This window comes from Schistocerca serialis, chromosome 4 (genome assembly GCF_023864345.2).
Source record: "Schistocerca serialis cubense isolate TAMUIC-IGC-003099 chromosome 4, iqSchSeri2.2, whole genome shotgun sequence".
NCBI lineage: Eukaryota > Metazoa > Arthropoda > Insecta > Orthoptera > Acrididae > Schistocerca > Schistocerca serialis.
In genome coordinates, this window is record NC_064641.1 from 872,576,415 (window position 1) to 872,592,742 (window position 16,328).

The following is a 16,328-nucleotide window of genomic DNA, read 5'->3' on the forward strand; positions in this document are numbered from 1 at the left end:
ATTGTCTGCAACAGCACTACTACTGCTGTGCATGTACCACAAACACGGGCCGCACGGGATTAGCCGAGCGATCTAAGGAGCTGCAGTCTTGGACTGTACGGCTGGTCCCAACGGAGGTTCGAGTCCTCCCTCGAGCATGGGTGTGTGTGTGTCCGTCCTTAGGATAATTTAGGTTAAGTAGTGTGTAAGCTTTGGGACTGATGACACATTTGACACATTTTAACATTTTTGAACACAAACACGGATTCAATCAAAGTTGAGTGAAGATACTGGCTACCCATAAAACATCCTCTCCCTTGCTCCCTTATGGTTCAAGCCACTACAGTGGCAACGAGGATACTACAGTTGCGATGTTCTTGGTGCACAATACGACAGTCTTCCCTTGTGGTGGTCCAATGTAATTGGCTGCAACTTTGACGGCGAGTATGACCACCCTCACTTTCCATTGCAGTCCAACATCGGGTCACTGTCGCATCTGAATGTCTAACGAATCTGATACTGCACGATTCAGCTAGCCAGTTAACTAGCGACCTGCAAAGGGACGCTGATACAACTGCCTCACACTAGTATGCAGTATGTCCGTGTCCTTCACAGTGATCACTCAACACCTGACGCTGTTGTCGCCCGTTGTATACCCTACCAGGCCTAGCAACAACACTAAACTTGAACAACACCAATGCATTCTGGTGGCTGGTCTGCCTATCATGCATTCTGGTTGCTGGTCTGCCTGTCACACAATTTAATCATTTACAAACCCGCTGATGGTGCGTGAGTGCACGAAGTTACAATGTCATCCGATCATGTCTTCTGTGTGCTTCAACCTTTTTGTCAGATAATGTATTATGTGTATACATACTGTTTACAAAAGTCATGGGATACCTCCGAATGTCGTTTCGGACCTCCTTCTGCCCAGCATAGCGCAGCAACTAGACGTGGCCTGGACTCAACAAGTCGCTTGAAGTCCTCTGCAGAAATATTGAGGCATGTTGCCTCAGCAGCCGTCCACAATTGCGAAAGTATTGCCGGTACAGGATTTCGTGCACAAACTGACCTTTCTACACTCCTGGAAATGGAAAAAAGAACACATTGACACCGGTGTGTCAGACCCACCATACTTGCTCCGGACGCTGCGAGAGGGCTGTACAAGCAATGATCACACGCACGGCACAGCGGACACACCAGGAACCGCGGTGTTGGCCGTCGAATGGCGCTAGCTGCGCAGCATTTGTGCACCGCCGCCGTCAGTGTCAGCCAGTTTGCCGTGGCATACGGAGCTCCACCGCAGTTTTAACACTGGTAGCATGCCGCGACAGCGTGGACGTGAACCGTATGTGCAGTTGACGGACTTTGAGCGAGGGCGTATAGTGGGCATGCGGGAGGCCGGGTGGACGTACCGCCCAATTGCTCAACACTTGGGGCGTGAGGTCTCCACAGTACATCGATGTTGTCGCCAGTGGTCGGCGGAAGGTGCACGTGCCCGTCGACCTGGGACCGGACCGCCGCGACGCACGGATGCACGCCAAGACCGTAGGATCCTACGCAGTGCCGTAGGGGACCGCACCACCACTTCCCAGCAAATTAGGGACACTGTTGCTCCTGGGGTATCGGCGAGGACCATTCGCAACCGTCTCCATGAAGCTGGGCTACGGTCCCGCACACCGTTAGGCCGTCTTCCGCTCACGCCCCAACATCGTGCAGCCCGCCTCCAGTGGTGTCGCGACAGGCGTGAATGGAGGGACGAATGGAGACGTGTCGTCTTCAGCGATGAGAGTCGCTTCTGCCTTGGTGCCAATGATGGTCGTATGCGTGTTTGGCGCCGTGCAGGTGAGCGCCACAATCAGGACTGCATACGACCGAGGCACACAGGGACAACACCCGGCATCATGGTGTGGGGAGCGATCTCCTACAGTGGCCGTACACCAGTGGTGATCGTCGAGGGGACACTGAATAGTGCACGGTACATCCAAACCGTCATCGAACCCATCGTTCTACCATTCCTAGACCGGCAAGGGAACTTGCTGTTCCGACAGGACAATGCACGTCCGCATGTATCCCGTGCCACCCAACGTGCTCTAGAAGGTGTAAGTCAACTACCCTGGCCAGCAAGATCTCCGGATCTGTCCCCCATTGAGCATGTTTGGGACTGGATGAAGCGTCGTCTCACGCGGTCTGCACGTCCAGCACGAACGCTGGTCCAACTGAGGCGCCAGGTGGAAATGGCATGGCAAGCCGTTCCACAGGACTACATCCAGCATCTCTACGATCGTCTCCATGGGAGAATAGCAGCCTGCATTGCTGCGAAAGGTGGATATACACTGTACTAGTGCCGACATTGTGCATGCTCTGTTGCCTGTGTCTATGTGCCTGTGGTTCTGTCAGTGTGATCATGTGATGTATCTGACCCCAGGAATGTATCAATAAAGTTCCCCCTTCCTGGGACAATGAATTCACGGTGTTCTTATTTCAATTTCCAGGAGTGTATTATGTCCGAGAAATGTTCGATGGGATTACATGGTGGGCGATGTGGGCGGCCAAATCATTCGCTCGAACTGTCCAGAATGTTGTTCAAACCAATGGCGAACATTTGTTGCCCAGTGACATGGCTCATTGTCATCCATAAAAATTCCATCGTTTTCTGGGAACATGAAGTCCACGAATGATTGCAAATGGCCTTGAAGTAGCCAAACGTAACCCTTTACAGTCAATGGTCGGTTCACTTGGACCAGAGGACCAAATCCATTCCACGTAAACACAGGTGACACCATTAAGAAGCCGTCACCAGTTCGCACAGTGCCTTGACATATTGGGTCCATGCTTTCATGGAGTCTGCGTTACACTCGAACCCTATTATCAATCCTTACCAACTGAAATCGGGACTCATCTGAGCAGGCCAATGTTTTCCAGTCGTCTAGGGTCCAACCGATATGGTCACTCGCACAGGAGAGGCACTGCAGTAGATGTCGTGCTGTTAGCAAAGTCACTGGCCTCGGTCGTCTGGAGCCATAGTCCATGAACGCCATATTTCGCCGCACTGTCTTAACGGATATGTGATCGTACGTCCCACATGATTTCTGCTGTTATTTCACGCAGTGGTGCTTATCTGTTAGCACTGACAACTCTACGCAAACGCCGCTGTTCTCGGTCGTGAAGTGAAGGCTGCCGGATACTGCGTTGTGCTTGGTGACAGATAATGCCTGAAATTTGGTATTCTCAGCACACTCTGGACACTGTGTATCTCGGAATACTTAACTCCCTAACGATTTCCGAAATGAAATGTTCCATGCGTCTAACCCCGACCACCATTCCGCGTTCAAAGTCTGTTGGTTCACGTCATAACCTTTTCACTTGAATCACCTGAGTACAAATAATAGCTCCGCTAATGCACTGCCCTTTTGTACCTTGTGTACGGGATACTACAGCCATATGTATATGTGCATATCGCTATACCACCACTTTGGTCACCTCAGTGTAAATGTCAGCATTGTAGTGTAGGCATGCCCGATCAACATGTAGGCCTGTGTCGTTAGGGGTGCGGATAGTGAACTGCGCTGGTGGAGTGGGTGTTGTGTTCACTGACACGATCAGGCCAGATGGAGAGGATTCTAAAGACTGCAGTCTCTGTCTGCAAACTGAAGTACACAGTAAATCAGCGCTAGAGTAAATGCGTCGAACCTTCTTACAAAATTAGCAGACATGATTTTAATGTACGGATAAGGAGACAAAACTGTAGACAAGTTTGATATCTTTTCGTGGGCTCATAAGAAGAGGAAGAGTGTCGTGTAGGAATCACATGTCTAAACTGGAAAGTATCTTCTGGCAAGAATTCACACTGCCTGTGACAACAGCGAGATTGTTCGAACTCGCATACAAGGCTGCGAGGTGCCATTCTGAACAACCTTTCTGAATGAAGCTCCTTGTGTATGTTGTTCCCACAGTGATATTATCACAAAAATGAGTCCCTTTCAATTTTTACCGCTGGCAGCAACCCAATCGTAAATATGTAATTTTCTCATTTTCACTTATAACTACCGACTCAGCCGTTTTCAGATCAGGGTCCCTACCTCAAACTGATTATCATCATGGTAATACCTCATACAGTTACAACTTAGACCACATTCTGTTCAGCTGAAACGTAACGCCTCGTGGAACACACCATCACTACATTACCAGCATTAGAACAAGCTCTACTAGCACATCACAAAAACAAAATTAAAAAGGTCTTTAGAAACAGCAGAGAAAAGTCATTTTACAACTCTAAGGAAAGACACGCGGCACATGTATATCGTGATGTAATCAAGCCTAATGCGTAGTATGAACCCTCTGATGGATATCGATAATTACACATGTAAGGCTGTGGCCTCATCCAGCACTATTTGTACGTCGACGTAATGTGTTGTGCCTTACTGCTTACGTTTGACGTGAGTACAAACATAGCCGTAAATTTTATAAAGTTATTTACAAAATTTCCAGTGAACGTTGTTAATCTTGAAGTGAAGAATTTATAAGTTAATTTAAATACTAACTTAGATCCTTTGTATACAATCGTAATAGTTATTCTTTCTGGACTGGCGGGATGAGTAGGTCTAACAAGGGAAACTCCTCGTCGCATCTTACCACTAAATTTAGTGGTAAGATGGCCCAAGGGTAGCCCGTTAAAAACTGAATACAGATCAAGCATGGAAACACGAAGAAGGTGTGCCGAACTGTGAAAAAAGAAGCAAAATAGAAACAGTGGACAGTCTAAGTTCAAGATGTGCAACATCGAACGAATTTGAAGAATCCTGGATTTGTAGTTATATGGCCACAGTGCTGGACGACGAAGGGGAAGTTTCGTGTTCCAGTCTCCCTCGTGCCCCATTTCTTTTTCTTACAAAATTATGAACTGTCTGTCCGGTCATTGACGTGCCTGTTCGCTGTATTCAAATCTGTGTCTGTGTCGTGGTGTAACGTCCGTTTGCAACAGCGAGGTGTAAGGAAGACGTACGTATCTCGTATTTGTTCTGGACAAGTACAACATGTTATGACTCTTGCGTTCCGTTTTGGAAGTTTTGACTTTTGGATTCCTTTGTTGTAACATAGTTCACACCCGTTTGTTTGTTATTTTCATTTCTGTGAGAGGTGTATGCGGCATCACGCGTGCTCTCACTGTTCATCGCATTTACTTGCGACGGTAATGTATTCTTACTACATGACTCATATTCTACAACCACTGTACACTAGGACAGTTGCCAAGACTGCACAAAGAGAACAGACACGTCAATCACCGGACGAAAAATTCATAATTTTGTGAAAAGGAAAAAAATGGGGCGCGAGTGATATTTGAAATCGTTTCTACCGTTTTGCAGTACAACGCCGTCACCAAACGCCAACCACGACGTCAGGGTTCTTCCAATTCAGGTCGCTGCTGCACATCTTGAGCTTGGACCGTTCACGGTTTCTATTTTTCTTCTTTTTTCCACAGTTCAGTAGACCTTCTTCCTGTTTCCCTGCTTGATCAGTGTTCAGTAGTTGATGGGCTATCCACTAGGCTAGCTTATCACTAAATGTGAGGGGGTGCGATGGGGAGTTTACCTTCTACGAGAGAGTCCTGAGAAGTCGTTTGTAAGGGACAAAAATGTTTTGTATTTAGATGGAGTCTGCAAGTGATGGGAGCTGATGGAACTTCTTTGGCACCCTATTGTTTGAAGTTCTTAAGAATACAGAAGTCACAAGTGTGAGCATTTATTACTTCGCACTTAGAAATATATATCGAACATTTACAATCTTGAAAAGTTTCAGATTTCTTCGTACAGGAAAATCCGAAGATAAGAATCACATTCCGAAGACAACAAAGTCAACGTACAGGGTGTTCGGAAATTCTCGTTACAAACTTCTACAAGTTTTAAAAATGGCTCTGAGCACTATGGGACTCAACTGCTGAGGTCATTAGTCCCCTAGAACTTAGAACTAGTTAAACCTAACTAACCTAAGAACATCACAAACATCCATGCCCGAGGCAGGATTCGAACCTGCGACCGTAGCGGTCTCGCGGTTCCAGACTGCAGCGCCTTTAACCGCACGGCCACTTCGGCCGGCTACAAGTTTTAGAATGGTGTGAGTACATAATATTTTGAATAGGAGCCCATCTATCTACATCTACATGGATACTCTGCAAATCACATTTAAGTGCCTTGCAGAGGGTTCATCGAACCACCTTCACAATTCCCTATTATTCCAATCTCGTATAGCGCGCAGAAAGAATGGGCACCTATATCGCTCCGTACGAGCTCTGATTTCCGTTATTTTATCTTGGTGATCGTTCCTCCCTATGTAGGTTGGTGTCAACAAAATATTTTCGCATTCTGAGGAGAAAGTTGGTGATTGGAATTTCGTGAGAAGATTCCGTCGCAACGAAAAACGCCTTTCTTTTAATGATGTCCAGCCCAAATCCTGTATCATTGCTGTGACACTCTCTCTCATATTTTGCGATAACATAAAATGTGCTGCCTTTCTTTGAACTTTTTCGATGTACTCCGTCAGTCCTGTCTGCTAGGGATCCTACACCGCGCAGCAGTATTCTAAAAGAGGACGGACAAGCGTAGTGTAGGCAGTCCTCCTTAGTAGATCTGTTACATTTTCTAAGTGTCCTGCCAATAAAACGCAATCTTTGGTTAGCCTTCCCCACAACATTTTCTATGTGTTCTTTCCAGTTTAAGTTGTTCGTAATTGTAAATCCTAGGTATTTAGTTGAATTTACGGCTTTTAGATTAGACTGATTTATCGTGTAACCGAAGTTTAACGAGTTTCTTTTAGCACTCATTTGGATGACCTCACACTTTTCGTTATTTAGGGTCAACTGCCACATTTCGCACCATTCCGATATCTTTTCTAAATTGTTTTGCGGTTTTTTCTGGTCTTCTGGTGACTTTATTGGTCGATAAACGACAGCGTCATCTGCTAACAACCGAAGACGGCTGTTCAGATTGTCTCGAAAATCCCGGGTTCCCGGGGGGTCAGGGATTTTCTCTGCCTCGTGATGACTGGGTGTTGTGTGATGTCCTTAGGTTAGTTAGGTTTAAGTAGTTCTAAGTTCTAGGGGACTGATGACCATAGCTGTTAAGTCCCATAGTGCTCATAGCCATTTTTATCTCGAAAATCGTTAATATAGATAAGGAACAGCAAAGAGCCTGTAACACTACCTTGAGGAGCTCCAGAAATCACTTCTGTTTTACTCGGTGACTTTCCGTCAACTCCATGTACGGATACATACAGTTTCCGTTCTATGACGGCTCCAGTTCAGATGTTTAACTGATCCACTTCTGCTTGAGGAACTGAATTAGACGTGACGCACGACAATTGTTAGGTAACATTTCGAAAGGAAACATAGAGAAGCGTCCACGTATTACTTGAGCACATTCGTTTGTATTAAAACTTAAACATTACGTGTTTACATTATTACAAAATAAGAAAGGACCCAGAATGCTGTACGTACAGCGGCTCGGTGCAGCCACCACCGACGTTATTACGTTGTTGTACCTATAAAGCATGTTCTGCTACACTCTACGTCCCACTTGGTGTCTCTTCAGTTTCCAGTTTCCAGTGCAGCGACCAGAACTCATGTCAGCAGATCTTCTTCTGTCTGTACAGGAGTCTCGTAAATTAAACTTTGCATATGACGTCACAGGAAGTAGTGCACGTCATCCTGTCTACCCTATTAGATACCAGGACAAGCAAGTCCTTAGACTTTTCTTTTTCCTTCACCAGACGTGGACGCGTTACACACCTGGATTGAGTGTGTGTGTGTGTGTGTGTGTGTGTGTGTGTGTGTGTTTTGGGAACTTATGGGCGCCCAACGGTGAGGTTATCAGCGCCCTGACATCGATGAAAACAAACAAATGTCGATAAGAAGAAAAACTGTCGTACACGCATGCACACGAAACGACCACACAATGACTATCGCACAGGCACTCTCACATGCATTAAAACCAATGAGTAGGCAAGACAGCTAATCGAGAAAGTAAAAGAGGGAAAACAAACCACAAAAGAGCTAAAAGAACAGCACAGGGAAATGAGACTGGCTGACCACTTATGAAAAAATTTGGGTGAACCTGAATCGAAATCGTCGTAGAACCGAAGCAGTACGTTTCTGGGCATGGGTTCCTATTCAAAATATTACGTACTCAATCCTCTCTAGAAGCCCTACAAGTTTGTAACGACAACTTCCTGACGCCCTATATAAAAACTAACCAAATACGAGGTACAAAAACTATGTAATTCGAGCATGTCCACTTTTAAAATTCCGCAAACTGACATACATCTGCAGGTAGATTTTTGTCAATGGTAGTCTGTCCTTTTATTGAAAGTGGCATGTTATACAGCGCTCACATAAAAAAATGATAAGTTTAAGGCTAGCCATTTGATAAATTATATTCGCTGAAAAGCCCGACTGCGACCGAAAAAAGGTATGAACGCTTCTTGATCGCACTTCTCGTATCACGAAGCAACAGTGGTCCTGTTTGCAGGTGGAGCTAGGCTACTCGAACTCGATCGAGCTACCTGACAAAAGCAGCACTCTATTCTTTGACTTCCAGTATAAGTAAGGCAGGAACATCCACTCACCTCTGTCGGGGCGTAGCTGCGCCGCGTGCAAGTGACATGTGCCCAGGAAGAGGTAACGCGTTCCAGCATGGCCGCAAGCCCATAGCTGCCGTACATGCAGAGCACCACGCCGTTCACGAAGAACGAAGCCAAGGCGGACGGCATCTCGGTCGACACTCCCTACACTGGTGACTGCACTGCAGCTTACTCCACTGCAACCTTTCTACTACTGCGGCAGCCCACCGAACGCCCGAACAGATGCCCGCTAGCAAGTCGGACGGGTGTCGGTGCTGTCGAATCGCTTATCCAGGGAGAGGCGCGACGTGCAGGAACTAGCGGCAGATATCCGTAACTCCGTCACGGCGGTCTAATGGCACCACGGCTGCCTCCGAAGTTCTTGCAGTACCCGCAGGCGCGCGACAGTGTAAACGGTTATATACGCGCTCGGTGACTGTTGTACTCTTGCTGTAATTTGTGCCCCGGGTCTCTTTTATTCTTCTTTTCTTCGTATTCCCGCCGTGATAAGCAAATGTGAATGGGTCGTGAACTCAACCCGTTACTATCGGCTAGCGTAAGACACTCTGAGGTCGGATTTCGTCACTGCATTCCCCACCACTTTTGCTGATCCTAGACGTCCTCGGCCAATAGGTTCTACACTAGTGTTTAAACGTTAACTGTAATGAATAAACGAGTGCTTCTTTGCTAATTAGCATGTCGCAAGAGTTACAAAATAAAATAAATCCACAAAAAAAACCATCGGTGAACAAGAGTGTCCGAAACATGGAGTGAGAGAGTTATAGTATGGCTCGTTGGACGGGACATTAATAGAAATTATGTTGCCGAAGAAGGTGATAATGAAGAGTCTAATGTAGGGCTGAAAATAAATTTCAAAAGTCGTTCAGTAGGTTAAGTTCAACGCTACGTATCTAGAAAACCGCACTTCGATTTCCGATGGCCTCTAGGTATTATATATATATATATATATATATATATATATATATATATATATATATATATATATATATATATATAAATGTTGGAACACGTGAGACAATACCGACACTACAACTTATCTTAGAAAATAGATTAAGGAAAGGCATACCTACGTTTCTAGCATTTGTAGACTTAGGGAAAGCTTTTGACAATGTTGACAGAAATACTCTCTTTCAAATTCTGAAGATGGCAGGGGTAAAATACAGGGAGCGAAAGGCTATTTACAATTTGTACAGAAACCAGATGGCAGTTATAAGAGTCGTTGGACATGAAAGGGAAGCAGTGGTTGGGAAGGGAGTGAGACAGGGTTGTGGCCTATTCCCGATGTTATTCAATCTGTATTTTGAGCAAGCAGTAAAGGAAACAAAAGAAAAAATCGGAGTGGGAATTAAAATCCATGGAGAAAAAATAAAAACTTCGAGGTTCGCCGATGATATTGTAATTCTGTCAGAGACAGCAAGAGACCTGGAAGAGCAGCTGAACGGAATGGACAGTGTCTTGAAAGAAGGATATAAGATGAACATCAACAAAAGCAAAACGAGGATAACGGAATGTAGTCGAATTAAATCTGACGATGCTGCGGGAATTAGATTAGGAAATGAGACGCTAAAGTAGTATAGGAGTTTTGCTATTTGGAGAGCAAAATAACTAATGATGGTCGAAGTAGGGAGGATATAAAATGTAGACTGGCAATGGCAAGGAAAGCGTTTCTAAAGAAGAGAAATGTGTTAACATCGAGTATAGATTTAAGTGTCAGGAAGTCTTTTCTGAAAGTATTTGTATGGGTTGTAGTTATGTATGGAAGTGAAACGTGTACGATAAATAGTTTAGACAAGAAGAGAATAGAAGCTTTCGAAATGTGGTGCTACAGAAGAATGCTGAAGATTAGATGGATAGATGACATAACTAATGAGGAGGTATTGAATAGAATTGGAGAGAAGAGAAGTTTGTGGCACAACGTGACTACAAGAAGGGATCGGTTGGTAGGGTATATTCAGAGGCATCAAGGCATCACCAATTTAGTATTGGAGGGCAGCGTGGAGTGTAAAAATCGTAGAGGGAGACCAAGAGATGAATACACTAAACGGATTCAGACGGATGTAGGTTGTAGTAGGTACTGGGAGATGAAGAAGCTTGCACAAGATAGAGTAGCATGGAGAGCTGCATCAAACCTGTCTCAGGACTGAAGACCACAACAACAACATATATATATATATATATATATATATATATATATATATATATATATATATATATATATATATATATATCACTTGCCGCCTCTGCCAGTCGTACGCTAATGTGAATACTGCTACGGTGTATAGTGGTTCGAAGTCTTTCAGTGAATCTCATTGTTAAGCAAATCTAACTCCATCGTGGGCTCTGGAGTGTGAAACAGCAGTTAGTTGGTGAAATGTAATGGTATTGTACCAACTGCCATTACTTTGATACTGTTTTATTAGGCAACCAGTTTCGATGTTCCAGTCACGTCATCTTCAGGCCTGTCGCATGAATGACACTAACAAGGGAAACATCACATCACACCTCCCTCAGATTTAGTGCTAAAATGGCTCAGTGGGTTGTCAGTCAAACACTGAAAGTTCAAGCATGAGAACAAGAAGAAAGTGTACAGAACTGTGAGAAAAGAAGCAAAATAGAAACAGTGAATGGTCCAAGCTCAAGATGTGTAACATCGGGCGACTCGCAAAAATTACAGTGTCGTGGTTGTGTGGCCACGCTGATAGAGTAAAAAGCGGCAGAACCGTGTTCGAACCTCCCTTATACCTAATCTTCTTTTTTTTTTACGAATTTATTAACTGTCCGTCCTGTCATTGACATTTCTGTTCTCCTTCTGTAGTCTTTGCAATTTTCATACTCTACACTGGTCATTGATTTTTGAGTCATGTGATATGAATATATTACCGTCGCAAGTTAATGTGATGAATGGTGACACGAGGCGAGATGCCGCAAAGACCTCTCGCGGAAATGAAAGCAACAAATAAAGTTGCGTGAACTATGTTAACACCGAAGGAATTAAGGAGTCAAAACTTCCAAAACGGAACGCAAGATGCACTACTTGTGTAGAACAAATAGGAGGTACGTACTTCTGGAGGTCCCTTCGTAACATGTCGCTGTTGCAAACGGATGTTCAACCACCATACAGACACAAATTTGAATACAGGTAACAGACACGTCAATGATCGGACGGACAGCTCATAATTTTGCGGGAAAAAAAAGTGGTGGGACGACGGAGATCTGAACCCGGATCTCCCCCATCGCAGCCCAATATCATGACATGATCACGACTCCACACTCAGTGACAGTAGTTCGATGTTGCACATTTTGATCTTGAAACCTTTCACTGCTTCTATTTTGTTCCTTTTTTTCCACAGTTCAGTATACAGCCATCCTGTTTGCTTGATCTGTGTTCAGTTTTTGACGGGCTGTCCAATGGGGCAGTGTTACCACTAAACTCGGTGGGGTGCGATGGGGATTTTCTCTCGTAAGTGCCACTTGTGCATCTGTAAGACAAGGCGTCAATATTCGCATCATGTGCTGCTGAGACCCGAAATTCATGAGCATGCTGTGGTCTTCACACATGTGATAACAAACTGAGTTAGGCCGGCCACGGTGGCCGAGCGGCTCTAGGCGCTTCAGTCCGAAACCGCGCTGCTGCTACGGTCGCATGCTCGAATCCTGCCTCGAGCATGGATGTGTGTGATGTCCTTAGGTTAGTTAGGTTTAAGTAGTTCTAAGTCTAGGGGACTGATGACCTCAGATGTTAAGTCCCATAGCCCGCATCTCGTGGTCGTGCGGTAGCGTTCTCGCTTCCCACGCCCGGGTTCCCGGGTTCGATTCCCGGCGGGGTCAGGGATTTTCTCTGCCTCGTGATGGCTGGGTGTTGTGTGATGTCCTTAGGTTAGTTAGGTTTAAGTAGTTCTAAGTTCTAGGGGACTGATGACCTAAGATGTTGCTCAGAGCCATTTGAACCATTTTGTTAAGTCCCATAGTGCTCAGAGCCATTTGAAGCATTTGAAACTGAGTCACTGTCACAAGTGTGAAGAGCACAGATGTTCATGAAGCTGTGGAACCAGATACGAATAATGATGCCTTGTCTTCTACACGCACGGGTGGTAGTTGGTGTCATTCACGCACAGGCCTGATGATTACGTGATTGGAATGTCGAAAATGGTAGCCTAATAAAACAATATCAAAATAACGGCCGATGGTGCAATATTGTCAAGTCCCCCTGTAAGTCGCTACGTAAGGCAGTTCAAATGCAGGAAGTCCAGAGCATCGCACATCCAATAGGACCAAACCTGATAAAGCACTGTGGGTTCAAATCAATCTGCGGGTTGATGATAACTTTTCTGTCAAACCGAAGAGATGCGTTACAAATAGAAACAAAACATGTAAAATTCCATCATTACACCTAAAGTAATGTAGTATGGCTTGTTCGTTGGAAGATGTTGAGGAGAAGATTCAGCTGCCTAATTAGACAGGTTTTCTTTCTTCATGCACGGTGGCACGATATGTGAGTATTGCTTCGCAAGTGGACACGTTGAGTGTAGGTGACTGTGATGAATGTGTATGTAGTTTTAGTGTCGCCTATATGTTGTTGATGAGGAGGAAAAAGAGAGAGTTTAAAACCCAGTGCTAGCACATAGCCCGCTTCTCTCGAATAGCACCAAAGGGACCGCCAAGCTGAAAGTCAACATCCGGTGGACAGATCACCGTCAACAACGTCACATGCCCTCACATGATTTGACACTGCGGAGAGGTCTGAAGTTGCAGGATATCCGTTCAGCTGATCGTTGAGTCCTTGACTCAGTTTTTTTATTACAGAGAGCACGCAGCCTCCTAACCGAACACGCTGAGCTACCGTGCCGGCACCACTGAGCTACCCAAGCGCGACTCACGCCCCGTCCTCACAGCTTTACTTCTGCCAGTATCTCGTCTCCTACCTTCCAAACTTTACAGAAGCTCTCCTGCGAACCCCGCACAACTAGCACTCCTGAAAGAAAGGATATTGCGGAGACATGGCTTAGCCACAGCCTGCGGGATGTTTCCAGAATGAGTTTTTCACCCTGCAGCGGAGTGTGCGCACTTAGCTGCAGAGTGAAAATCTCATTCTGGATACGTGAATATAATCTGCATTTTCATAAAGCAGAAAGGTTGGCCTTCAGTTTTAAAGAATATAACACCCGATCTAATTTTGTGCTAAGTTTATGTATGTAATTCATTTTATAATTTATTTTCACTGTTTCTAATTAATGCTTTCATTATAGGGCGAAATCATTAATTGTTTCGTAACTTAAATTCTATTGTTGACTTATAAACAAATATAAATTCTGTACTAATTATAAACAGTTGGAAGACGAAATACTAGTAATCTTGAAGTATCTATGTAGCTCTATTTGAAAGCATGTTAGCAAAGCCAGCCCTTCATTAATACCAAAGTAATTAACAGTTTTATCAATAGAATTGTTTGCGTAACTACATATGTTAATTTCATGATTCAAACAAATAATTCGGCTTAACCCTTGTAGTAGAAGAAACTCTTAAAAAGAAACAATTTTTCGATGTATTCAGTTAATTTAATGACTTAAGTTTTAATTGTAATTTTTGTAAATTAAACTTGGAAAAATGTGTAGTTTCACGACCTATTATTGTGAGGATATATAAGGGCCTAATTTTTGGGCCCGAGACAGTCTGTCCACAGCCGGGTTTCAGACGAGAGACCTGTATTGGTTAGAACAACAATGCTTCAACTTATCTGTGAAATAAGTGTTACACAATTAGGCCGTGTGACAGTGTCTGCTCCATACATACCCGATTATTCCGAAAGAACTGTGAATTATGTGGTTATGTTTTTACTGTTCATAGATATTCAACAGTAAACTACTTTAGCAGTATGTGGATGTTCGCCTGAAATCTATTAATGAGGCTTATCGAAAGTTAAACAGCAGTACACTGGTCATATTAAATGTGTATATTGGGGGTGGGGTGGGGGGGGGGGAGGGGGGGGGGGTGAAAAGTGAAAGTAAACATCAAAAATGGTTCAAATGGCTCTGAGCACTATGGGACTTAACATCTGAGGCCATCAGTCCCCTAGAACTTAGAACTACTTAAACCTAACTAACCTAAGGAAATCACACACATCCATGCCCGAGGCAGGATTCGAACCTGCGACCGTAGCGGCCGCGCGGTTCCAGACTGAAGCGCCTAGAACCGCTGGGCCACACCGGCCGGCAAGAAAACATCTATGAAACTCCAATGTGCACCTGTCAGCTACATCATTTACAGTAGACAGTACTGCACGGTTGCACCCCATTTTTCAGACAGAACGTCGACACTGAGATCAACAAACAAAGAAATAAAGAAGACGAACCGTCACATATTGGTGCCCGTGTGAGGATATTTGCATGTGGGCACAATAAACTAGAACCTGCAAACTTTGAACAGTGAAATCAAGATCGATTTATAGTGCACAAAGTGCAACAGCCACTCAGTTCTTGGGTTTCATGGTCACAGTATGACAGCAGCCAATCAGCAAGTGGTTTCTATGGAAGCAGCCAGTGAGTACAGGAGCAGCGAATCAGCACATAGGTGGGCACAGCTGACTGGGATAAACAAGTCTTCACCAAGAGAACTACAACTTGCCATGCTGTGCAGACGGTGGACCGAGATGACGACTGCAGCAGCAGCAACAACAGAAGCAGGACACGAGTGACTGAAAAATAAGGTATTTCATAGCAGAAGCCGTTTTATATTAGGTGATACATAATGAATGGCCTTAACAAACAAGACAATGTGATTGAAAAGAAAGCTGCAGACGATAAGTTGTTAAATGAACAGAAGGACATAAGTGGGACTGGTTCTGTAGACGGATAGTGGTTATAAATCAAACATGAATACGAGTTTGAATAATGGGGACGAGTGTCCTGTTGTATATGAAATGACAAAAGCGGCATCTGCATTGTGTGGTGATGTGAGCGAAATGGACGAAAACGGTACTGAAAGGAGTGAGATTAAGGAGTTTAAGGAGAGGAATCTAGTAGCAAAAATGAGCAAGAACGAAAGTTTATGGCAAACGGAAAAGTGGAAGCGATGTTAAGGCAAATTATGAGTAGTTTGAGTTGTTTGAGTAATATAGCGACAAAAGAAGATATTAGTAGGATGGAAAATAGCATGAAAAAGGATATTAGTAGGTTGGGAAATAGCATAAAGAAAGTACATAATACTAATGAGAAATTAACGTTGAGTAGTAAATGTGTAGAAGAGAGACAGAAACTTTGTGATGACAATAGTAGGAAGGTGGAGGTTTCCAAGAAATTTTGTGCTGAAAGTAGAGTTAAACTTAACCAAATCGATCACATTAAAAATGATCCAGAAACTGAGGTAGAAAAGAAGCGTGCAATAGTGGTAGAAGAAAAACCGGTAAAAGTAAACGAAAACGTAGATTCAAAATTGACTTAAATGGAGGAAAAGCTGGAAGGGGTACAAAATCTAAAGCATATAGAGAGTGAAAGTGGGTCTGATTCTGACAGCAGTTGTAATGATGATGGCAACGACGAATCCAGTTGTGATGAGGATGAGGTGTTTGAATTTGTAGTTGATAATGATGGCATTGTGTGAAATAAAAAAAGAATAGAGGAGGATAATGTTTGGTCTGTACGTCGACACCGAGGACGACAAACAAAGAAATAACGCAGGCGAATGCTGTCACACGGTGTATGGTTACGCAATTTGCTTCA

The 16,328-nt window shown here is 44.2% G+C and overlaps 1 protein-coding gene across 1 annotated transcript in view; it reads right to left on the reverse strand.

Moving 5' to 3' along the window:
- LOC126473525 (solute carrier family 2, facilitated glucose transporter member 1-like) overlaps window positions 1-8,995 on the reverse strand; it is a 72,638-nt gene extending 63,643 nt beyond the window's left edge. Inside the window, exon 1 of the mRNA XM_050100631.1 lies at window positions 8,599-8,995. Coding sequence (XP_049956588.1) covers window positions 8,599-8,742 — 144 coding nt within the window. The 5' untranslated portion in view covers window positions 8,743-8,995. The remainder of the gene's footprint in view (window positions 1-8,598) is intronic.
- Between the last annotated feature and the right edge of the window lie 7,333 nt (window positions 8,996-16,328).